General features: G+C 34.1%; 4 protein-coding genes across 6 annotated transcripts; 2 read left to right on the forward strand and 2 right to left on the reverse strand.

Annotated features, from left to right (window-relative positions):
• Positions 1-634: 634 nt before the first annotated feature.
• On the forward strand, positions 635-5,374 carry LOC100178324 (interleukin-1 receptor-associated kinase 4-like). Its single transcript, XM_002128846.5, has 11 exons — positions 635-843; positions 1,039-1,102; positions 1,155-1,225; positions 1,431-1,594; positions 1,823-2,023; positions 2,365-2,483; positions 2,828-3,092; positions 3,298-3,387; positions 3,442-3,616; positions 3,681-3,784; positions 4,012-5,374. The coding sequence occupies exons 1-11, from the start codon at positions 663-665 to the stop codon at positions 4,801-4,803; spliced, it is 2,226 nt and encodes a 741-aa protein (XP_002128882.1). The 5' UTR covers positions 635-662; the 3' UTR covers positions 4,804-5,374.
• Positions 5,375-5,861: 487 nt separating this feature from the next.
• LOC100180742 (dihydrolipoyl dehydrogenase, mitochondrial) lies at positions 5,862-11,821 on the reverse strand. Its single transcript, XM_002128547.4, has 11 exons — positions 11,127-11,821; positions 10,851-11,003; positions 10,297-10,435; positions 9,891-10,033; positions 9,287-9,385; positions 8,627-8,817; positions 8,236-8,334; positions 7,682-7,852; positions 7,075-7,325; positions 6,466-6,632; positions 5,862-6,080 (listed from the first exon to the last, which is right to left on the reverse strand). The coding sequence occupies exons 1-11, from the start codon at positions 11,154-11,156 to the stop codon at positions 6,012-6,014; spliced, it is 1,512 nt and encodes a 503-aa protein (XP_002128583.1). The 5' UTR covers positions 11,157-11,821; the 3' UTR covers positions 5,862-6,011.
• Positions 11,822-12,600: 779 nt separating this feature from the next.
• On the forward strand, positions 12,601-14,998 carry LOC100183094 (ras-related protein rab7-like). Of its 2 annotated transcripts, XM_026835537.1 has the most exons (6): positions 12,601-12,773; positions 13,014-13,073; positions 13,350-13,476; positions 13,919-14,137; positions 14,279-14,513; positions 14,661-14,998. In XM_026835537.1, exons 2-5 carry the CDS (start codon positions 13,021-13,023, stop codon positions 14,498-14,500), a joined length of 621 nt encoding a protein of 206 aa, XP_026691338.1. In that variant the 5' UTR covers positions 12,601-12,773; positions 13,014-13,020; the 3' UTR covers positions 14,501-14,513; positions 14,661-14,998. The 2 variants fall into 2 exon arrangements, with proteins under 2 accessions (XP_026691338.1, XP_009862377.1); XM_009864075.3 differs by having other exon boundaries at positions 14,279-14,997.
• A 436-nt stretch (positions 14,999-15,434) lies between these two features.
• Positions 15,435-25,987, reverse strand: LOC100185456 (ubiquitin carboxyl-terminal hydrolase 15). Of its 2 annotated transcripts, XM_026834137.1 has the most exons (20): positions 25,969-25,987; positions 25,637-25,760; positions 25,297-25,424; positions 24,956-25,086; positions 24,641-24,767; positions 24,194-24,336; positions 23,571-23,674; positions 23,044-23,195; positions 22,627-22,760; positions 21,976-22,094; positions 20,926-21,190; positions 20,553-20,665; positions 20,100-20,219; positions 19,547-19,660; positions 19,167-19,260; positions 18,731-18,842; positions 17,911-18,106; positions 17,400-17,549; positions 16,859-17,066; positions 15,435-16,134 (listed from the first exon to the last, which is right to left on the reverse strand). In XM_026834137.1, the coding sequence occupies exons 2-20, from the start codon at positions 25,747-25,749 to the stop codon at positions 15,886-15,888; spliced, it is 2,772 nt and encodes a 923-aa protein (XP_026689938.1). In that variant the 5' UTR covers positions 25,750-25,760; positions 25,969-25,987; the 3' UTR covers positions 15,435-15,885. The 2 variants fall into 2 exon arrangements, with proteins under 2 accessions (XP_026689938.1, XP_002128421.1); XM_002128385.5 differs by lacking the exon at positions 25,969-25,987 and having other exon boundaries at positions 25,637-25,867.
• Positions 25,988-26,239: the final 252 nt, after the last annotated feature.

Genomic DNA, 26,239 nt, shown 5'->3' on the forward strand with positions numbered 1-26,239 from the left:
AACGTTGTTTAAAAATGTGTGAGAGGCTAAGCGCCACCTAGCGTGAATAGGATGTTTACTTCTTGAGTTATCGACATGTTTAGTTATTACAAGTAATTATATTAAAAGAGAGAGTAATTTTTATGTTGTGCAACTATTAGAAATAATATAAGAAATCTGTATGTAGTATATATGCCTAGATATTTGTTTAGTTGGTAACCACTAAAAGTTTTTTCACTTAAAATGTTTCGTCATTATCATTAATAGCCTAACCTACCAACTGTATATATATATTACTCTAACTATGATATGCATGAAAACAGGCTTTGTCACAGTTATCTAGACCCATGGTTTTTTTGTTACAATATCAATAAGTTATGTAGGCTATAAAGGGAAGTAACATGTAACATAGGATACCTTACCAGTATCCATTACCCACTTAAATGGGCGATTAAATTCTTGTTGGATCTGGTGTCAACCTCCAACCTTTGTTAAATTCATGATGGCCTGTCTGGAAAATTTTAGGTATCGAACCTAAACTGATATTGTATAACAATTCTGGACTGAATTGTTAGTGTCGGAACTAACTACATATTTTTTAACACTTTGAATCATCATTTTATATGTTTGAATTCTCCTTAAAAGAAGTGTATGAAGCGTTGCTGTTCCTTTTTTTAGTTGGTATGTTGGGATTTGACGAAACATCAAGTAAAAGATATCGTTTATCTTTTGAAATGCATGGAAGCCCCACGGACAATTTGTTAAGAGATTGCAAGTACAGGATGGTTCGAATACGACATCTTTATAAAATACTCATGGAAATTGGGTTGGTACAGTTGGCACAAGAAGTTCTCGGAGATTTTGGTGAGATTGTTTTTTATTTTCTTTACAAGATTCTAATATATGGTGTCTGTGTAAAGTGTAACTTAGCTGCTATTAGTCATTGTGTGCAAAATTCAGTAAGTAGATTGGGAAGATTTTTATAAACTTATAGTAACACAAAAGCTGTTCAAGTTAATTATTAAAAATAAAACTTGCCAACATAAAATTAACTTTTAGACACAGAAGAAGAGTTGACACCACAGTCGTACAATGTAAACGGAATGCCATCATACCAGTCAAGGTAGACTCGTTACCCCAGTTTTATAAATTTCTTACCACATGTATTTCTACAGATTAGCCAATCCAGGTGAAAAGATGTCTTCTGTTGCTGATCGAAAGCCAGAACAAGCAACATCATCCAAACGTAAGTTAAACCCATTATTAATATAATCTAAACAGTGTCACAGCCGTGACGCCAGTACTACACAACTGAAAATACCATGACCAAACCCTCTTTTGTTCATTTGTTGTGGGAAAATATGCGATGTCTAATTTACTGTACAGAATCCCAATCTGTTAAGTTTAAATACAACATTTCCCCTAACTAAATATATCCCTATTATTCTCAGGTGAACAATGGTCAGGATTGGATACCTACCATTTTCACTACAGTGACATCAAACAAGGAACAAATAATTTCAGTCGCGCACTTGAACTTGGGGCAGGGGCTTTTGGGAAAGTATATAAAGTGACTCTGAGAAACACCTTATTTGCATGTAAAGTACTAAAAATTGTAAGTTTTTGTAAGATTTTTTTTATTTGTTCAATAAAAGTATCATTGTGTTAGTAGTAGTAGTACACTTGTTAAGTAACAGAGTCGTAAATTTTTAATTATCTTATTTCTATTCCTAAGTACCAATTAAAACTAGTTGTACACGTACTACCAAAGCATTCATAATAATTGTAATAATGCCAAATTATAACTTGAATCTCAATTATGTCATCAATATTCAAATCACAGGACAAGGAAAACCCTCTGACCACTTCAATAATTGAAACTCACAGAAAACACGACGACCTTCGCAATGAACTCAATTACTTGGCTGAGTATCGACACCCGAATGTGATTAGTTTATATGGGTGGTCATTAGATGGGCCCGACCCATGTCTCGTATATGAATTCATGAGCAATGGCTCGTTACAAGATAGACTTCAATGCTCGGTGAGATTACAAAGCAACTACTGGGTCATTAGGTGCTAATGGCTATGTCATGTGGATGTTTATATTCCATTATCCTGTATTACATAAGTTACTTTGCTTTTAGCCTATAATGTGTGTAACAGTTTTTTGTGTATATTGTTTTGGGTATGAAAGAGTTTTAACATAGTAAAATGTTTAATATTATGTATTTATTTATTAATAAATAAATGATGTGTTGTGATTAATATTTTTATCCATATATTTATGCAAATTGAATCTCATAAAGATTAAACTGGTCAAGTGAGTTGAAACAGACAGAAACAAATACCTGTACTTTCATTCAAAATTGTATTTTTATTAAGGGGGACTCAAGGCCGTTAACCTGGGAACAACGCGTGAAAATATCTTGTGGGGCGGCAAGAGGTCTTCAATTTTTACACACTTCTAAATCCAAGCCATTGATTCACGGCGACATAAAAACGTAAGTTTCAATCTGGGCTTGTTTGTAATATCATTAAACGTGAACCTGTATGGTCAATAGGTGAAGAAACGTGAAAAAAAATTGTTAAAAATATATTAAATTCCTGTGGAGTGAAATATGTTATTGGGTAATTATTAATTAACTTTAGTTCTGTTTAAACTCTGGTGGTAAAGATTAAATATGGGTGTTGATATAATCTTTATTGTACAATAACTTTAGGTCATTTCAGATCATTTCACCAGTATTAGACTATTAGTATTAGTATATGTGCCTATTCTGCTCATCTTGTAGCCCATACTAAATGCTGGTTAACTTTTACGAATCTATATATTTTGTACAAACAGGGCAAACATATTGCTGGATGAAAGCTACACTGCCAAGTTAGGAGACTTTGGTTTGGCTCGAGAAATGCCAAGGAATGCTTCAACTGGAAGTTACATAAGGCTGGATAACGAGCATACACCTGGCACACTTGGATATTTAGCAAATGAATATATCACCACAAAGCAACTGTCTGTTAAAGTAGATACATATGCTTTCGGAGTGGTTTTACTTGAGTTGTATACTGGACGTAGAGCGTACGACAGAAATACAGAAACTCCACTACTGGTAATTAACTTTTGCCCATTTTCTTTGTCTCTGATTTTTTTTCCACTTTTGTGCACGTTTCTTTGGTAGCAGTTATGGAAGTTTAATAATGTTTAAATTGGTATCTTGTACCAACAGCTGCGAAAGGTTACATCTTTACCACATAGCAATGAAATTTGGCATTGGACATACTTTAACTGTGTAATAATATATTCTTTGGTTACAGAGAGATTATATGCATGAGATCGCGTATGAATCTTCGGAAATTGGTGAAGAAAAAGCACGAAAAAAGCTGTTAAGTTTACAAGACCCAAGGGTAAGAGTGTTGAATTTTATTACTGTTTGAAAAATACTGACTTTTTATGTTTAGATTGCAGCATTATCTGTTGAAAATGCTTTAAAATATGTTTGTCTGGCACTCAAGTGTTGCCACGAAAAGAGACAAAAACGACCCAAAATGGATGTAACCTTAAAACAATTGGTAGAAATAGATGATGCAATTAGTTCACAGAACAAGGCTCCAACATATCTGCCTGAACCATACAGTGAGTATTTTGATGAATTGTGTACAGTAGACGTACCTTTTACTAATTTGAATTGTATATCCAGAGTACAGACCAAGGATGCCGCATTCTCAAATTTCAAGGAAATCTCCCACAGAAACTGATGATAATTCACTTCTGCCAAAAATCCCAACACCAAGTCCAAATATGGTAAAAATGTTATAATTTAATCAATTAAAAAATGATCTTATTAATTTTAAATTGAACAAAGAACTAAATATCTACATAATAACTTTAAAAGCTAATTGTCTTTGCAAAGTTGTTTGTCAGTTTGTGCTGTAGACACAGAAAAACAACATGTAGTTTTAATTCTAATTCCAATTAAGATAAATATAATTTTACCCCTACAAATATGAGTAAATGTGTAATTTCAATAGAAAAAAGCAGATCAGTCAATGGCACAAGCAGCAAGCACTCCTGTTCCCCATTCACCAAGCGATCAGTTCGATCAACTTATCCGTCATCCTCCATCCTCTAGCGATGAATCCGACTGCAACGGTCGTTCATCCGTTGCCACCTCCAACCATAGTTATTACTGCTACCCACCAGTTCAACATTCTTCATACCCAGCACATTTACAGTCAGTGCAGGACTCTTCCACACAAAGCATGGTTGACTCTATGCTCTCCTCCCACATTCATAGTGAGAGTATCATGGACAGCAAGAGCGATATCTACGCTCCTGGTCCGTACAATTCCCCCATACACCCTGTACCTCCTGGGCCACCAGATAACCCTTTTCGCTTGGATTTAAGTCGCCTTCCAAAGACCCCTATGTACAACAATGCCCCAAATCTCCCGAACAGACAGACATCAAAATGCACTACTGAGGAGGAATGTACCGCTGAAACTTTTACCAGCCTTGATTTGAATGGAGATACTAAACCACCTTATCAGCAACCAAACAAGTTTATGTCAAGGGAAGCAGATCTCTTCACCACAAGCTCAAAAGCCACAACTCCACAACCGGATTCCTTTCAGTTTACCAGTGCATCTAACACACAAGGTCCTTACCATTCAGAGTACAGTACCTCGTACCCACCTGTCAGCATCAACCCTTGCAAGGAATCAATCATTGATCAGTTAAAAAGTGGTGCTGACAGTTACACACAAATATTCAAAGACAACCAAAGCCACAGAGTCCCCACAGAAAGCAGCACTGATTACTGACAATACTGACTACACAAGTTTATAAATGAGGTGCAAACATTGCCATTAACAGTGACATTTTGTACATAGTCAATGTTAATATGTTCCTTCATTGTGCAACAAACAATACCATTATACACAAACAATCACGCCTGCGTGTTCAACTTCCTGTTGCGAGCAACAAACTGTTGTATTATATAAAGCCTGGTGTATTTTTTGTAAGGTAAAATTTTCCCATTTTACTTCTTTTTTTTAAATTTTCATGTATTGCAATAATGTCATCCTTTTTTTGAACTGTGATACACAAGAACAGTAAGAGATTGGAACTCGTCCATTATTTTTAAATGTGAGATGTATGTTGTGCAGTTTTGTTAGATTTCTTCCATGTTAAGTTCCATAACCGAATGCACTTTCATTTAGAATTTAGATCAATAACTTTTGGATTAACTTTTTGGACCCTGCACTACTTTTTCAAGTCTGCAGCTTCCATGTAAAGGATGGTTGTAGTTCTCTAAATACATATGCATGGTACAGAATGATTGCGGTACATGTTGTTAATATCATCATCTTAAATACACATTCTGTTACTGAAGGTGTTGTTTAGGTGTTCTCCACACTGAACTTTTTCACCAGTTGTAAAATAAGCTTGGCTGCTATGGCTCACCACTTGCATTGTGAGAACCAGGTTTGATCCCTGTTTAGCATATAGTGGCTATTGCTACAACCCATCGATTACTAATTAGATCTCCAAATTGACATCCATACGAAAAACCACCCAAAAAGTTACATAATTGCTAACTTGTAAGCAGGCAGAAGTATAAAACCGAACGTACATGCTAGAACGTCCGTCATTGCTTCAATAAGGGAAAATAAATAAATTGAATCATTTGACAGCAACAATACTAGACTTTATATACGTAAGGTGTAATACTACTACCGGTTCTTCTTCTCAGACCTTTATAGTGGACTTAAAATAAATCCACAGACCACAATTACGTTAACAGAATTACAATATTCAATTTCATATGATACACCTGTTAATGATCTTAGCTTCATTTTCATCATAAAAAGTACACTCCTACATTCTTTGTGTATATTTCTCATAAATATTTTAATGGTAAACAACGTAGAGAACCAAGCGTATAACAAATAATGTAATTGAACTCTAATTGCATGGTGAGGCACCATAGCAAAGGATGTGCTGAAACTTCACATTGTCTTCACAGCTTTCATACATTGTTGATTGGTTTTCCACAATAAGCCATCAGGTTTGCTTCCCTGAAAGCCTCGGACAAAGTCTACATAAAGAAATACGTTATTTAAAACTATGTTAGCAATATAGTGGGGTGGGGAAAGATGGGACACCTTTCATTCTATTTTCCTATCCCATTTGGTAGTAAAATAAATATTTCAAGAATTATAAAACCGAATCCTCACTCTCATAGACTGTTGACTCTCACAGACTGTTGTTATTTGTTTAAAACATGTTCAGGATATTTGAATGTTATTTAGTAAAGGTGTTCCAACTCCCACCATCCCACCATATATAGATGATTAATCATTTAATTATATGGTAATGCAAGCATAATGGCTTCTAAGCATATGCATAGATAGGAGGAACAAGTTAACCCTAAATCCCATGCTTTCCAGTGAGTAATCAAACAAACTTCATTCCTCTCTCACCGGATGTGCATGACAAACTCGTGCAACATCTTCCGCAGATGCTCCGTACTCCATCGCAAGGACCGCCTCGTTGATCATCTCCCCTGCTCCTCCTCCGATGATGTGAGCTCCCAGAATCCGATCTGTCTCCTTGTGACTGAGGATCTTCACAAAGCCATCGGTGTCAGCTGCAGGTAAGCATGGTTGAATTAATTGGATATGTAGACGATTAATATTGTTTTGCCCCATTCTCACTGAATGAATGTAACTTACTTTGTCTTCGCGTGGCCGGAAAACGACAGTCGTTATAACACGGGTTTAACACCTCGTGCCAGCTTACGAGTTACCATGTATGTTACTTTGTGGGTGATTAATTTTGGGGGGAATCTTTTTTATGTATGGCTGATAATTTGGACAACCCATTAGTGACCATTGGGTTAGAGCAATTGCCGTTAAATTTCTTGCCCAAGGACACATACGCCGACAATGGTAGCAGTGACGAGCCTTGAATCTATTACCTCTGGAATACAGGCAGGCGCGCTAACCACTATGCCACGGCGCCGGACGCGCGTTATACTGATGGTAATATTTTAGAAGTTCAAGCAATATTCAAACATGCAACCACTGTACCATTAGTCTTGGCTCTGCTGTTTGCTGAGAAAGGAAATTTCCCAATTTTGTACGGAGCGTTCTCCTCTTTAAGTTGCTCTTCATTCTTACCCACCCAGCCAACTTCAGGGTGAGTGTATATTACTGAGGGAACACAGTTGTAGTCAATATGCACAGGTGCACCTGTGAGACCCTCCACACAGATAATTCCTTCATCTTCAGCTTTGTGAGCAAGCATTGGTCCTTTGATGACATCACCAATTGCATATACACTATGTGATAAAATATTGTGTTATATTACAAAGTACAGCACATCCCAAACTGATTGAAGTAATTTTAGGTATAAGTTTATCAATAAAAAAATATTATTGAATGGAAAACGAGGTGCTTAACTCTAGGATTTTTTCCTTTCAAGGCTTCAGTATTTTAAAAGTGCTGCAGTAAAGTTGAGTAAACTATGAATAACAAACTGCCTTACGAGCTATTGCCACACAGGGCTGAGGAAATGATAGTACTGCAGATTTTGAATTGTCATGGTGGATAGTCTGCATATGATAGTAACAAAAAAGGCTAAACTTGACATTTCAAATGTACTATACTCCTATGTATACCATACTGAAAGTCTTACGTTGGACTAGAAGTTTGAAATCTCTCATTAACAGGAATGGTTCCACGGGGTTCTAATTCAATTCCAACAGATTCCAAACCAAGGTTGTTTGTGTAAGGTCTTCTTCCAATACACACGAGCAGAACATCGCATTCAAGTGTCTCTGCTTTGCCTCCCTTGGCCGACTCAACACTGCAGGCAATTTTTAAGGTTTTAATTATTTTTAAAAACACAAGAATGGATTTTTGTTTGGGAAACACTGCAGGGTAATTGAATACTGCTCACATATGTAGTCACAACTTCTTGTTTAGGTATTTGTTTTATATTTAGGAGCAAGCTATGTGAGTAACATCTCCAACATAAAAAGATAGAAGATAATTAAAGTGGGTTTGTGTAACAGGCATAACTATTAACCAGTGCATAGCTGTTCATACTTTTCGCAGGTTGTAGCTCACTCACCCATGGTTTGCACTGTCTGTAGTACTAGTATATGACTACTAACTATGGTCTGGTGAAGGCGAAGGCACATAAAACTAGAAAACAATCCCAAGTTATGTAATCGAAATTTCACTCACTTTACTTGAATTCCACTGGCAGTTTTTTCTGCTGAAGTAACTTTGGTGTTTAGTTTAAATTTTAATCCTTGTTTTTGAAGAGTTCTTTGAAAAGTTTTTCTGAAAAGTTATTTTATAAATTTACAAAATATGCAGCTTATGCTTGTCATGCTATTTTTATGGGGAATAAAATTTAGGGTACTCCTATAGTTTCATACACATCCAATAAAAAAATTTGCAACCTTAAAGCTCTTATAACAAACTTGTTACCACATCATATTAAAAGCGAAATTACACAATATCAACTTTTTGATGAAATACTAAGTATTACACTCTTATTTTGTAAGGGTTTATATTAATTTCTTAGTAGAAAAAATAACCACCAATCATATTTCCAGTAATGCAAACTTACGAAACATCCATGTCGATTCCCATCCCCCCTACATGACCAAGGAACTCAACAGCGGTGACTTGTGACCCCAATCGTGACCAAACCGACCCCAGTTCTACCCCAATAACCCCAGCTCCTATAACAATCATTCTCTTTGGAACTTCCTTCAATGAAAGAGCTCCAGTCGATGAAATAATTGTTTCTTCGTCAATCTAAAAATTGAGTGCATTTTTGTTTTGGTATACGGTTACATATTTTTTTTATCTATTAAAATGATAGCATAGATTAGAACATTCTCATTTCTGACATGCATATACTTAAAAATATAGGCTATATATATATATATATATGCAACAAACTAAAAATACAATAATAGTCATAAAAGAGAATAATTTATATATTATAAAATTAGCTGCTTGGATATACAGTTTTCAATGGACACTATTTCAAAGCCCCGGACAAACTGAAGAAAACTGGAATTTTAAAAATTAGATATGGCCAAGAAGCACAAGATATTATCCATCTTGCTGCATCAGTCATTTAACAAGCTGTAAGAATGAAGCCTGCACTGGCCGTTGTGTTCAGAACAGAACCCATTTTTTTCCATTATAATGGTTATGGTATCAGTATAAGTAACTATACACTAATAAAGTGGGAACAAAGTAAACATTTTTAATTCACCTCAATTCCAGGAAAGGGAGTTACTTCAGATCCAGTTGCGATTAAAATATATTTTGTGTTAATTGTTTCTTCCCCTCCATCTGCTTTCTTTGCAACTACCTGTAGCATGAATCAATGAATGAATGGAACTTTTCAAATGAAACGCGACTGGGCAGCAACAGTTGTTATAACAGTACACAGACAGATGTTCCGTTTTATACGTTCTGCTTATCAGTTACCACATATCGATATGTAACTTAATTGGTGATTAAAAATTGTATATTTTTTCTAATTTTTATTTTCATGTATGTTAGACAATTTGGACAACCCATTAGGGGACCAATGGGTTTGAACAATTGTTGTCAATCTTGCACCAAGACACATATCCTATGTGTCTTCGCCTATGTGACATATGCTTCCAACAGCATTAAGCTACGAAACAAAACCTACACTCTAGGGTCCTGCAGTCGAATCAATGAAAAGTTAAAATAATACAAACTAAATTAACTTGGAAAAAGTTAACTTAGCAAAACTTGCAAAAGTATACATAAAGATGGATGGCTGGTTTACAGAATTACAAATATATAAATATATAGGAATAATTATATATTAGAATGTTTCATACCTGATTTGGTCCTTTAATAATCCCATGACCATCTACCCTTGTAACTTTATTGGCTTTAAACAGTCCAGCGATCCCAGAGGTTAAACCAGTGACTGCTGTTGACTTTTGCTCCATCATTTTTGGTAAATTCAGTTTTACTTCAGCTGTATATGAAATTCATAATGTATATTTTAAATAGAAAAAATGTCTATTTAATATCGGTGTCATGGTACTGTATTTTTGCAACAACATGAATATACTCTTACTTTATAAATATATATATATAAATTTTAAACCATATTTGATTGGAATTAGCATCTACATCTACATGGTAGGATAATGCTACTAGTACTACCAATATCCATATTGGTGCTTTTATATATATAACACATATCACAGACAAAACTGACTAGCACTGTACACTTACCATCAATTCCCCTCATGGCAAAATCTTTTCCAGTAGCCATGTGATAATAATGTGAGTTATTAAGCAAAGCTTTTGAAGGAATACATCCAACATTAAGGCAGGTTCCACCAAGTGTTGCCTCTTTTTCAACACATACTGTCTGTAATGACAGTGCTGATTAATAGCGCATAAGGGCATATTTAAAAAATGTACTGTGAATGCAACAACAAAATATGGGTCTTAAGAGTGTACATCAGGCTAATAGGTGCATACGACACCGTGTGCCTAATGCACAGTACAAATGAAAAGCCTACAAAGTACCAATTTTGTACCAGTTAACAATATGTACAATTTCATTGGTAACATGGCGTAATGGCACTCATGGCTATACTTCTAAAGTTATTTTTTTCCAAAATATCTTGTTGGTTGCAAACAATCTACTTTACAGGGTGAGCAAATAAAGTCAATCATTTTCCCCCCAAAAATGGATCATTTTCTAAAAAATCTTTTTTCACTATAGAGCTGTAGATTGATTTTTCCCAAATTAAAATCACCCTTTTTTAGAAGAGTATCACCTTTAAACCTAGCTGGGCAGCTTTAATTGCAGCCACATAACCTCCTGGACCAGATCCGATCACAACGAGATCTGCATCATGAGTTTGGGAGCTGTAGTTTGATGCTCGAATAAAATATGGCTGTCGTAAAACATTCGATGACAGATTGGTGGACTGTGAAAGATAAAAAATGTTGAGGTTATAGTTTTTGGTTAGAAAGACAAACTTTAGCTTTACAGATTAAAACTTAGATTTTTCAAACAAAAAAGTAGATTCACATAAATGTATCCAACTTACTTTGGAAATAAATTGACCAAGTTTCAACATTTTTATCTTTAAAAAGTAAACAAACTAATTGTGGCAGCGCAGTTTCTAAAAACAAAAATATTTTATAGCAAGGGATGAAATGATGATATGTTATTGTTGTATTCAGTTGTAAAAATGATTAAATCATTTTACTGTAATTCACATTTTATAGAGAAAATGATTTTAACATAATAGGACCCAGTGACAAAATATATTTAAAACAATTTAAGAAATGTTTCTCTCTTTAAATCGTTTCTCAATACGAGCAGTTCTATGCTTTCTTGTTAACTGAGTTCGTTTTTCGTAGTTTCTCATGGCCTTGTTCACATCGTCGTTAAGTTCAATTATACGTTGACAGATTTGTCTTTGCATTTCTTTACGCCGAGTTGCATTTTTTCCCGGTGGTGCAGGCCGCCCATCGGCGTATGACCAGTCCGGAGTATCTGCTAGTGGCCCATACTTTAACATGGGTTTTTGGTCTGGTTTATTGTAAAACTCCTTTTTAAGCTTTCCGCAAACTGAAGGCGAGAACGATATTCTTCTAAAGAAACTCGGGTATAAACCATGATGTGTTCTTGCTAAACAGCAAATTCGCAATGCATTCATATTAGCATCCAAATGTAAGAATAAACCTAAAGGTTAGACTGATGTTTATATACGGATTCTAATACCCACTACACGAACACACGCATTTCACAACCACATGACCTCAAAACAGGTCAACCACTAAGCACAGCAAATGTGATGGATTGGAGTTTATATACTAGATTCCCCCAAAGTGTTTTGTAAGGTTTAGTTAACCAACAGTCAAATAATAAGTTGAGCAAAATGTATATTTACAACTAAAGTATACAATTAAAAAGCATTTATTTAGGGCGGATAAGCAGAATAACTTTTTAAATATATTATAACATATTCGTGTACATCAAATAAAATCATATTTAAAGTAGAATGACAATTTTTGTTGTGTGTTAATTCATATACTATCCGTGTTTCAGACAATTCATACAAAAGTAAGGAAAGCGCAGAAGCCTATTGGTATATACATTGCACATATAAATTGTTGTGATAACACAATAACTTTATTAAGTTACTGTACAGATTTCTAAACATCTGCATGAATTACGTGTTGTTCAAGTAAAACCACCCGTATGTAATGTACCCACATTTACAAAATATGGCGAAAGTTATTGGTCTTATGTAATATACCTTGTTTTAAAGGAAGTAAATCGGAACTGAGAGTTCGTGTGGCCTGTTGCAATTCCTCGCGGTGTATTGAAAACTCTTATTTGTCCCGTGACCATGACGTCACAGACGAAGTGACAAAGGCGCTATGTCTCTGTTATAAAGAATGAAAATAACAGAGTTCCACAAGCGTGAAGTAACGTTATACGGGATTATTTCAGGCGTTTTAAACTATTACGTTTTCTGGCAACTATGTGATATGATTTTACCAACCCTATGATGATTTGTGTTTTTATGTCACACAGGATTTTTGTTTACAGAACCTTAGATTACTTAGCTTTTCCGTGACGCGCGTATTTAGGGTGTAACTAACAGATCGAACAATTGTATTTTAGTGTTTACAGTTCTACTGTATTAAGTAAACATTTCTTCGTTCAGTTCTTTTTGCATTTGGTAAGTCCTAATTTAGAGTTATTGAACAAATCCAATGTATGCTACCAAAGGTATTTGTGGTGTGGTAGCATTACTAGCATATATATGCCATACATTACTTCAAAGTTTTATTGTGTAGGCTATGTTATATATTCTGTACAGTTTAGATCACTTTTTAATAATTAAATACACTTTAAAATGTTGTTTAAATGTGTTTCACTGTAAAAGACACCTTGTTTATATAATTATGTTATTCTGCAGATTTATAATGGCGTCAAGGAAGAAGACTTTATTAAAAGTGATTATTCTTGGAGATAGCGGGTAAGTGGTGTTGGTTCAATGCTATTCACACAAATACGTACTTTGCGTTTTTGCATAATCATGATTTGCTTGTTGTGTGGGTTGCTATTTTTTTGGTTACGCTTAGCTTTATAGTATAGGTTGGACTCATGTTTTTAATCAAATTCCGATCATTTAAACATAATTGTACATTTTGACCACCAAGCATAACCTGTTTTAGTATAAAAATATATTATATACTATTAATGGACAGTTTCACAGAATATTATGGTTTACCAAAAATAATGAATGTTGCAGAGTTGGTAAGACATCTTTAATGAACCAATATGTGAATAAAAAGTTCAGCAACCAATACAAAGCTACAATTGGTGCTGATTTTCTCACTAAAGAAGTTATGGTTGATGACAGGCTAGTTACAATGCAGGTGAATCATTTGACTGACATTTAGTAGGAAAACATGTCTTAAACAGGCATAACAAGTGTCGGAGTATTTGAATGGACAATTGGTTACCGCTGTCGGGGTATTTCTAGTAATTTTTAACTGTAAGATTTTAAAAGAACTGAAGTAAGTTTACAAAAGAATTTTTATATCTAAATTATTTGTTTATCATTATACTCAAATTTGTGTTTAGGGTTCTATTTGTATGAGTAAGGTCTTTGGGGCTTAGAGCTAAGGCTAGATTTGGTTGTTTACCAAACACTAAGACTGCTTTAGTCGGACATACTTTCGCAGCAAGGTCTTGAAACAAATTATATTATTTTAACTCCAATACTATTTATTCTAGACCACTGACCATGTTGCAAGACAGGTTTAAAGTTTAAACAGTTTTTAATGGTTAAGAATCAATAACTTTATTCTTCTTCAGATTTGGGATACTGCTGGGCAAGAAAGGTTTCAATCACTGGGCGTTGCTTTCTACCGAGGAGCTGACTGTTGTGTGCTTGTTTATGATGTCACAATGCCAAACACATTCAAAACCCTTGACAGTTGGAGAGATGAGTTTCTTATCCAAGCCTCACCACGCGACCCTGAAAACTTTCCATTTGTAGTAATTGGAAACAAGATTGATCTTGAAAATCGAGTGGTAAGTTATCATAGTATCACAAAGCATAATGTGTAACTCACAGTTAGATTTCTTTGTTTGTGAATTTGACCTATCCTCAATGTGTTTGAGTGACACGCACTCAAGGACTATCTCAAAAGTCAGTGTGCATTGTGTTGACAGGTATCATACAAGAGAGCACAAGGTTGGTGTCACAGTAAGAACGATATCCCATACTTTGAATGCTCAGCGAAGGACAACATCAATGTGGAACAAGCATTTCAAACTGTGGCCAAGCAAGCTTTAATGCAGGAATCTGACGCGGAACTCTTCAACGAATTTCCTGACCGCATTGACCTTAAAAATAACGAAAGCAAACCAAAATCTGGAGATTGCTCATGCTAGGCTGTGTTTACAGGTATCTCAAGTTTGACAGTGTTTTCCACCTCCGTGATATTTTCACAGTGTATTCTGGTTTCCAAACCATCTTCATATGTTGTTTGACTTCTTCTGATAAGCAAGTTTAAGCTTACAGGTTTAATACTAATTGGTCCTTACTCTTTAGTAATGAAAGATACAGAGTGTGGTTCTTCTCCTTTCAGCCTGAAATTAATTTCTAATCTTCTTAAATTCTCCACCACGGGAAGTCCACTGATCTTGTTCCTAATCTGTTAAACTAATTATATTCGTTGTATGATATTGCTTCATGTATGTTACTTTTATCTTGTGAAGCAAATTCTGATTCTTGATTAAAATTTCACCAATAGCCCAATGCATCTATGCCTGGATTTACTTTTTTTTCAGACAAATTAAAAAAAAAACTCTTAGACTGCGTTATGTGTTTTTGTTCCATGTGTTTTGTGTGCAATAATTGTACATAAACCATCACCAATTTCATCACCATCGTTGTTTGTTGTTATTCCTGCAAAGCATCTCACACTGATATTTTCAATTTCCATGGTGACCTTACATGTTTGTACCACAGCTACAGTGGCATGTAGCAAAACATTTAGTTTAAATTAACTTGTACTCAATTTAACAAGTGTTTTGGTAAAAAAAATAATACTTACTAAACTGGTATATATATGTTTGCTACAATTTCTGCGATCAGAATAAATATTTTGAAAGAAAAATTTTACTTGGGTTGCTTGTGTAAGCGATTTAGATAGTCAATAATTTTGTAAACACATTTCCTTTTTTATGTTACCCAGCAGTTTTCTCAGCATTTGGTTTATGTTACCTACTGTTTAAAACTGTAGGTGTAGACTTAGGCAAGCTAATTATTATTGCAAATGACCAGCCTAGCTACCAACATCACAACCAAAAACCACAAATTCGATTGCAATTTCCTGCTTAACATATATTTCATTTTTCAAATGCCGACAATTAATGAGAAAATATACTTAAACCACTCACGTCAATGCACTGAAAGGTGGTGTAAGTTGAGTTAAAGCAGTGAGCTGGTATGAACTAGCAGACATATCTGTACAACACAATTGTATCATATTCATGTCTTTTAAATTAGCGGGATAATGTAGTTTAGTTTGTGTTAAGTTACAAAGCATTACACAGAATACATTCAGATTACGGACAGACTGGAACACGCACCTTAACTAAGTTAACTTACTAACGATTGACCTACTAACAACGTCACAGAAGAATTGAAATAAAAGAAAAAATTGAATCTTGTTCCGAAGCCCTATGCCCACTAGGCAAGTGTTCCTGTTTATATATGAAAGCTAACTTGAAAAAGACGCAACACAACAGTTAAAACCAATCAGTTGTAGCTATCAACTAGTGTCCATGTCATCATCAGCATTATTATTGTTAAGTGTGTCTTCATCGAGCTGGTGGCCATTGCTTGCATTCACCCCATCATATTTGAAGCTTGTACCCACAGCCGAACACGCGGGACCTCCCAACCCCATGGCACGAGGGCTGAAAATTGGCTCCAAGTACGGGAAGGTTTTATCAGGGTTGTCATCAAGCCAAGCCTCCATATCTTGCCGTTGATAGACAAGCATGTATGCAGCTTTTGTCTATAAAATACAAATAATATATTGTATTTAATTAGGTTTTATCACCACTATTTTTTCCCATACAAATACACTAATCTATCAACATAAGCTGCAGTGGTATACCACACTGCAACATTTAACAACATTATTGCAAAGTCATGTTTATAAATCATGCTTCAATTTCACATACAGTATACAGTATTGTGTTACAGTTTAACATCAGTGAATCAGTTTTCATGCTTCACTAACTAAAATTTGCATATAACACTCTAAATTAGGCACTCTCATGTTTACTGTACAAGGATATGACCTTGTTTCATGCGGTGTATAAAATAAGTCATACTCAAATTATTTTCTGTTTTATTTAATATCCTTTTTTTTGTAAATAGCTTGGTTTACACTTTTTCTTTTCTTCTCTATTTTATGGTGAAGCTATTTTCTTTCTATGGTCACTTCACAGGGGGTCCTCATAACACAATAGGCAAGTTCTACTATCACGACACAATAAAGCTTACAACAGTTCCTCTAAAACCTAACACCCAACTATCAAATTATGACATTGAACAATATTTAACAAAACATTCTTAGTTAAGAAAGGCTTGTTTGGAAATTTTAAGATATTCCTCTACTGCCAGGCATACATATATATATATATAATTTCTGACATTAAAAATTCAACTAATAATTTACATAAACATAACAAATCGGAAAAAAACTGAACATTTTCTAGACTTGAAGTACTTACCACCACTCTATCTTCAGAGGATAGGGAGACACTACTGTCATCAAAATAATGCCACTGCTTATCAATATGATTCTTTGCATAGGCGGTGTAGTGGCCACCACCAAGCCCACCATAATGATTGGAAACAGCAATTAGATTGTAACATCGTTTTGGCTTGGGCAAACTGCCCTTGTTAGGATTAACAATGAAGTCAGAAAGATCTAGATCCCTGTTATGTAAAGGAGAGAAGCGATACCATTTACAATAATGTTAACTTTATAAGTAATTAAACATAAAGAAAATAGTCACTATGTCAGTTCTTTTCGGTGTCCAGCGTCCATAAAAGCACACTTTTAATATGGGGAAACAACTAAAACCTATGGGTGTCTGTTACTACTTAGATGCAAAAAAACAAATTTTCTTTAATGATAACAATAATGAAAAAAGTTAAATTTTACATTTTCTTTCATAAACCATTCCTTATATCCCTTAACAACTACAGTGTATTACCATCACACATAGATTACGTGCAAGGTAAGTATGAGACATAACATGAAATAACCTGGTAGGGAAGTTCACCAGTGTGTCAAGCTTGTCCCTTGAGTATCTGGTGTAAGAGAATCGCTTGAGGTGAATAATAAGAACAGGTGGAAGCATCCATAGATCAAATTTCTTGGTGGCTTGCTGGTGTTTCTTACAATCAGAACAATACCTGATGGTTTTTAAATTGTAATGTAACATTTTTTATAAATTACACATATACATGTAAAGTTAAAAATTATAATACTTTTTTTGTGCCTATATTTGGACATTGGAAATGCAACTAAAAAAATGTTGGGGTTGAGGACCGAACCTACCCTACATTACAGGTTGCATGGATTTTTGTGCTATGTGCCTTTAACGATATAGACTAAAACCATGTGGTATACATTCAATACCACCACTGGTAATGGGTTATATTGGTTTGAATGAGCTCCATAGCCAGGTACACCTGCCGTGCTCACACAACAGGACTTATACAGAATAGAATTATGTGGTGTCTCAACTTGATACAAATTACCATTCACGCTTACCATGCATCGTCCTTATCAAGTTGTTCTTCAGTTGTAAATAGTCTCATGCAGTCATGTAATTGGACTCCACTATTTGCTTTCCTGATGTTGCAAGCTGCCATACTTTCATGACTTTCTGACACATCTGACCAGTGGTGTTGCATAAGTTGATGTTCATATACATAGTATGACCAGTCGGCAGTAATGTAGGTGTTCTCTGCAAACATGGAAAATAAAAAACAATAAATAAAAACTCAATACTCCCAAACAAATCTTTTAATGTTTTGTTCTGTCATTGTTATCATTAATCAAAACAAACACTTAGTATTACATCATAAAAATCACACAGAGGCCCTCCAGCGAGCAGGAAGTAGTTGTATGGCTTATGGCTGTCAATTATAATATAAAAGGTGTTTACTATTTTCAACAATGCACTGGGTGTTGGGGTGATAAACTGATTCTGACATAAACCCCATGTGCGTTTACATAAGGACCCCATCCATATGGAATAAGAATACAAGATATACTGTTTGCACTCTTACTTTAACAATCAAAGTAATGTTTGCAATCCCCCCTTAAAAAACAAAATAAAACTTATCTTATAGCTAAGATATTCCCATATCTTATCTTATTTTACTAACATATTACATCCTCAAAACTTATTTTAATAATGCAGCTCATAAATACTGCCACCACTGCAACTAACTTAAACGATTAACTTAGAATTTATAAAAATGTACAGGTGGCTAACTAAGTACAATACTCCAAAAATATAGCCTATATATATATTTATTGTATAGCAACAGCTTTTAATTCCAAATAAGTTAAAAACATAAATTACCAGATAAATCCAGTGGCGAATCGGTTTCGTGTAAAACCCTTAGCAATTGAGTTCCGAACGAATTGACCACTTTCAATGAAAATAGTCGGTGCACAGAAGGTTGAACGCAATCCTGCGGTTTAAACAACATGTTTTAAGTCTGGGACCAAAATTCTGGGACCTCTGGATAATACTTAGTTTTTAAAATTGTTGCAATTTTTACAATACTACATTTATTAATAAATTCCATGGTGCTTCAACCAAAATTCGGGTTAATTAAAAATTAACTTAACATTAAGCATGTTTTTGACTATTTATAAGAATATGACACAAAAAAAACTAATCCAAATTATGAATTTTCTAAACAAATATTTCAGCTAAAATATCAAAAATAAAATTAAATGTACTTCACCCTGTTTAATGATCTTTTTCCACAAACCTTTGAATAAATTCTCACCTCATCATCTTCTTCAGCTTTATCATCCATGTATTCCTCATCACAGATCAATCTTGCAACATCAGACTTTAGTTCGTCATCTTTTATATATCTCCTATAACATACACGATTAGTTAGTGGAAAAATAGATACCATGATATTACTTGGAAACCATTTACTAAAAATAATATAGAAACCCCGGTCTATCCATCAATCTATAGTCTGTCTTGGGAAGTATTATGATATGTTAACCACTGATATTAACTGAAAAACCTAAACAGGCAGAAGCCGAATCAATACATGATACAGTTATATACACTTTTCACCCAGTACTTTATACATCAAGTTATACAACTTTAGGGGTGACTAAGGCGTGAATCAATATATCAAGATACACAAACCATGTGGCTTTGAGAACGGTCTTGTAAAGTTGTCGGTATGTTGTGTTTCGAATATCCACTGGAACAAGGAATGGTTGACCAAAGAGATGAGCGCTTGAGTTCGGACCACTTGAACTGGTATTATGTCAATGTCTTGTTATTAATGTATAGCAAGTTTTTAAGTCATAGATATAGTTTTAGCTTGAAATTAGAACTAAACCCATGACAAAACATTACATTCATATTTAACACAATTTTGTTTGGTTGTTCTTTTTAATTTCGAATCCAGACAATCCATAGAACTACTGATTCGGAACAACACTGCTTAGTGTTGTGCCCCAAGACACCCTGACCTACAATAACACAAACATCACATTTTAAACCATTTTCCCTTTATTTATTAAGTAACCACAATGGCCATTTAGAAAATGACACATTACTAAGGTAATGAATCAACCCTGCTCTAAATCTCTATGATCCTGATGTGTCTCGATGTAAGCTCTCACCCATATAGCGCAGAATGGTACAATACATTACAAATATATTTGCTTTTGTAAGAAGTAGAAAGGCATACCTTAGGTGTCTCATATACACAGGCACCATTGTCATATTCGGAGGTTTCTGGAACACGTGGATGTAATCTTTCTCATAAATTCCATTGATGCCTTCATTAGGTTTGAAAACCTTGTGAAACCTGAACCAAAACAATGGCAATTAATATTGTATTTGGTATATTAGTATACTACTGTTATATTACATTATACTACAATATATATTATACTAGCTCTTTACATCGATGCACCGCTGCTAGGAATATGTAGAAATGCTTAATTATAATTATTTTATTTTATTCAAATTCCGTAAGCATTTATAATCGACAGAAAGCATGAAATATAATGAGTAAAACACAAGTCTGTAGTGACAAAAATTTAATTGATTGTAACTTACTCTTACTGTATTGACCAGTGCTTCATGGAAAAACACTTCACTAAAACACACAAACAAAAGGTTTTAAGTGCAATGTTACCTGGAGTTATAGACATCAGTGGCTGTCATTTCAGTGCTTGGTATGTTGTTAAGTTCGGATACAGCTTTACACAAATCTCNTATACAACCAGTCTTGTTTACTGTCACCTGGTACTGTGTTTAATAAAAAGTGTGTTTTTGGTTAAAATGTGGCCTTTTTACATTTATAGTAGTTGTCATTTAAAACTTGATACTGTATAGAAGTTGTTACAGTAGAACACGGGTACGGGGGCCTATATCCAAGGTTGCATTCTACTTCCATGCTTATCATGCATTATAGCCACTTGTAAGTAAAATCGTCCATATACATGGGATCCTCTTTTGAGCCAGAGTTTTACCGAATCACTTATCAGCATTTCAACTAAAAAACTCACCTTGTATATTTTCCCATCATACTTAAGTGGAACAAACGAACATTCAAGTGTTCGTTGTCTTTTCAAAGGAAGAGGAAGAGAGATGAAGCAGAATGGATCAAATGTCACTGAGATCCTTGGACACTCTGGACAATCAACTTTGCTCCGAAACAAACCATGTAATGTGTCAACAATGATTGAATCGTTGCGAAGATGATGGTTGCTCCAAGATTCTTCTGCCACTAGTTGGTCATCACGACCATCTGCTTCTTTCATTTCCACGTATCTTAAAAGGAAATTTTATTTTATACCTCTATTGTGGATTTGTCGATATAGACATAGAGCAGGGGTTACTAAGCTGCAGGATGTAAGGTCCACATGAGTGGGTTATGACACAGTGTCATTTGGACTAAACATGCTTTTCCACATATTTTTTTTTTCAAAGTCTTGTTGATGGAGTTTTTAGGGTTGTGAATCTTCCTGTGTTGAAGTTTGTAAACTAGGTTGTGGAATATAGACAAGAGGTATCAAACTGTTGTATAAGGTATGACATTCGACTAATCATATTTTTCTGAGCTAAGTGCTAGGTAGGGAGGTTTGTAGATGTTATTAATTAGGGGAAATGTCCAGAAAATATCAAGAACTGTTTAGAAAGGTTATTTATACTATTAAACAATGTAAAACTAAAAAAAAAAAAAAAAAACTAATAAAACCAAGTGTTTAAAATAGTTGGATTACAAGACAAAAAGATAGAACATGTCAGTTTTATTGTAGGGATAGTTGGATTAAATATTAACCAACAATAAAGCAATGGTTCGCTATCAAATTTACTAAGTCATCAACTTTATTAAGCTACGTCCATCACATTACTTCTACTAGTAGTAACAACTATACAAAGTTAATGTTATATACATATAGCAATTTAATTATCATATAATGTTGGGATTGAAGGCTTACGACAAGATATATATAAAAATACTAATACAAGGATAATATAATAGTAATATCATGATGGTATAATAAGAATATTAACCCCGCTTTTTTATACCTTACATATTATATTAAACTCACGGCTTTTTGGAGATCCTGTTCAAATCTTCATGCAGCCCATCTACAAGGAAAGAGAGAAGTTCCTGACTATCATGTTGTTGATATCCTGAAAATCTTGGGGCAAACCGACCAACCTCCATCTTGAAAACAGAAAAAAATATTATTTACCGCTGCGGTTGTTTCAATTTAAACGGGAAAAAGTTACAATATATATAAAGGATTAAAGTAGAATTTCAGTTTAAAGTTTGTGTTGTTCAAATTGAATTGCTTTTATTAGCAGAACCATTTTTTAATTGTAATAGAACAGACACACATGAAATGAATGCATGTAAGTCACATTTAAATAACTTATCCTTTTTTGTCATAGCAACCACAGTCGCTGCAACACGAGTGTCTTATTTCATACAACTTATGCTTGCTTACTTGTTACCATGTGTATAACTGTGAGGGTAATTTTTTTTTTAATGTTTTTCAATAATAATTCGAAAAAATGTAGAAGACCACTGAGTTGGAGCAATTTTTGTTTAATGTGCTCAAGGAGATATACACCCACAATGCTAGCCGTGTTTAGCCTCATAGTGGTATGCTTTGGTTTAGAACTAGAGGTAAGCCATCTTACCATTGTACAAAACCGCCGGAAATAGTTCTTAGAAAAAGATTTAGCTACTGTACCTTAAATTCTCGTGGAGCAAATGAGGATTGCTCACCAGACCATATTGACTGAACAAGTCTTGCATATGCCTTGGCCAACTTGCCCCCCATGCCCAAAGGATTTGTTTTGTTTAGTTCTTTCTTGTATGTTTCATCTAAAATACATGAATACATGATTCCCTCTAAATTTAGATTTTTAAAAATACAAAAATAAACTGGAATAATAAAGTTATAGTTGTGCTTTAAACTACAATATATGGATGATTATGTAAAAGGAATAATTCTATTTTAATATCTATGTCTGTTTCATCATAACAATTTCATAATTGAAGTGATATGTCAACCCAATAAAAGCTATGCAAGAGACTAAGAATGCATAAATGTTTGAAAAACAAAAATACAATTTTATCACAAATAAAAAAATATATGTTTTCTTACTGAGAAAGTAGTTGCAGAGTGCTGGAACATTACTAAGGCACTGCAGTGCACTGTTCATAAAGCAAGTGTTGCCAAGGTTGTTTAAACCGCATAGACCTGCTGTTGAAACCCTGCCACGAGTGGGTGATGTGTTGCGTAAACCGTATGTATTTCTGAAAAAAAATTCTATTTTGGTAAAATTGACAAAGCAAACTTACTGTTATTAAAATATATATATAGGTGTGTGTATATTATTTTAAAAGGAGTTTTATATAGAATGAAGAAAATTGTTATTTTTTGTTATATGTGGTAGTACACAGAAATTGTATGCATAAAGTATATCAACATTCAGTAATTCACCATCTCCATTCTCCAACATATACTATTTCCACAAATAACACGATACACAGTTTTAGCAAAAAAATAAAATGTCTATTTAAACTGACTTTAACAAACATTATTTTGAATTTGACACATCAACCACTCATAATCATAAAACAGAGGAAAGGCCTGAATCATGTATTTAGCATTGTTAGCTTGGTACTTACACAGATTTGTGAGCTCCGTTCTGTGAGTTGGAACTTACATAGCTTGTTGTTGGTGTTGGTGTATGCATCCATTTTCCATCTTTCTTTGTTTCAAACACCACCACCTGTTCATAAGTTAGGATTACAAAATAAAACTTACAGCAATATTTACATAAGGCTGCTATCAGATGTGCATGTGCCGATTGAGGTAATGTCTATATTAAATAGGTAATGTCAATACAAAGAGAAAATGAGATTTTTATGGCTGCTAAACAATAAATTTTCCAAGACTTTACTTCATACACTGCAATGTAAATATTGTGTGTTCAATGTTTTGCTTTTAAATGTAAAATCGACATTTAGAATAAAAATCAAAGATAAAACTATCTCCATATGACAGATGTCATATGCAAATATTAAATATGTTTAAAGACATAAAAACCTACACAAAAATGTGGGTTTTATACACAGTTTTATTCAATTCTTAATTTAATGTTTATGATCACCCTTGAGTAGCCACATAGCCAAATGGTTCACAAAAAGTATTATGTTTTACACATTGCAGTTAAACTCTAAACTTGTCCCTCCTAAGACACAGCAAAGCCTTGGAAGCTCAGTTTTATCTCGAACATTTCTAAACCCACCTGACCAGGTTGCAGTGCACTGTCTTCAACAGATTTATGTTTTTCTAGGGATTCCAAACTAGAAGGAAGATATGCACTCCATAGTTTTACGGGTGTTTCTTCTGGGATTTGAAAGGTTTTACGAACCTCTTCTTCAATTTCACCTTTTAAAAACAAACGATTTTAACAGGGTAGAGGTAATAAAGTGGAGGGAAATACAGCCATACAGGCAAAAATATTTTTATTTTAATGTATTTATATATATTCTATATATATATATATTTTTAAAGGCCTAAATTGGGTAAAAATGTCTATAAAATCAAAAATAAACACTCATAAAAACTATTACCGACATGCTCATATTCATAGATAAATGAATATTGGTCATTTTGAATTAGAACTATATTCAGTCATTATACTATGACATGCAATTTCTTTAGTAATTTTGAAACTACCCTAGTGTCCTACCAACTGTGTTTCTTTTGCTGAAGTTTCGTTTCACAACTTCTTTCCTGTTGTCGTATGGTGATAATCTCAACTGCATTGGATAAATTTCAACGACGCATTTCTTAAAAAATGATCCCTGCTCTATCACCTGTTATGCAACAAACTCAGTATATATATGTATATATAAAAAGCAGAGCTGAAGTCTATTGCATTTACGATACAAATAAATAGAACTTACCTATGTTTGCAACTATGTGTTAAATGTATTTAAGAAATGTCAACTTATAAGTTTGTTTCAAAAGCGCCTGTCCAAAATCACTAAATTTGAAAACACACCTTCCTTTCAATTGCCATTCCATCAGCAACCAATCCATATGTGTTAACTAAATACTCCCAACCAGTTTTTGGGAGCATCACAAATTCGACATCTTCGGATAGATTGTCCTTCATTTGCTCATATGTCTCATCTGCAATGGAAATATAGAAGAGTTAGGTTAAAATAACAGTTTGATCTGTCATATTGCTAAGGGGAAAAGCTGTTATTTCTAACATTATAAATGCAGATACATACAGAACAGACCTGAATATTAAATAAGAAAAAAATGGTTTTAAAATTAGTTGGCTGATGTTATTAGCAAAACTTTAATACATAACAGTTTTGGAAGCTCGACACAGACCAGTAAATATGTCTGTGTTGTCTATTGGGCCAGGGTTTAGGTTTGAGTTGTTTTTCGATTCCCAGCCATATCCATCATTTTCCACATATTTTTTCCACTGATCATACCAACGTTTGTCAATGAGGTACCTGCAATAGGTATTAAAGTATACAAATGTTTTAAACGCTATCTTTAAATTGCACGAATGCAAGATTGAAAAGAAGGAACTTTTTTTACAATTTTGGCATGGTTTCATTCAGACTAGTTTACTTAATAGTGATTAAAGAAGATTTTGAAACAGGTTTGTTCAACAGTACTTATTGTTTTATAATAAAAAGGCGATATTAAATGACTGACATACCAAAGCTCATTCTTTTTTAATTCTTGATTTGCTAAACTCTGTATTTTCTTTTTTTCTGCTTCCAAATTTTGAGGGGCCCCTCCACCCCCCTTGTTTTCAGGCAGTTGACCCATTTTAATTAAAACTAAATAAACAAAGGTCTGTTACATAAAACTTTGACAATCAATGCACTGAATGAATGCAGTCTGTTACGGGCTCTATAAATAGCCAAAGCGCACGGACTTTTTAATATGAACCATCACTTTCCTAGCGCACAATATGTTATGTTGCAAAATTCGACAGTGTATGATATAAAGTGTGTTAGATATGTTACATAAATCCTTAAATCATACCCGGAACTTAAAAACTGTACACTCAGAAACAGCGATGAAAACACGGACACAGTACATAATACTGTTTTCCGCAAATGGTCAACCGATTTCCGCAAATAGTAAATTTTATCATGGATCTTTAAATTTTTGTTGACATATCCCAAATGCTTGGATTTATCTTGAACCATAGATATAAAACGCCTACAAAGTGTAGGAAACCGGCGAAAACCTGTTTGCGGGTTTTCGTAATTATTCCGAAAGTTTTTCAAATGCACATTGGTACGGATAAACT

This window comes from Ciona intestinalis, chromosome 1 (genome assembly GCF_000224145.3).
Source record: "Ciona intestinalis chromosome 1, KH, whole genome shotgun sequence".
Taxonomy (NCBI): domain Eukaryota; kingdom Metazoa; phylum Chordata; class Ascidiacea; order Phlebobranchia; family Cionidae; genus Ciona; species Ciona intestinalis.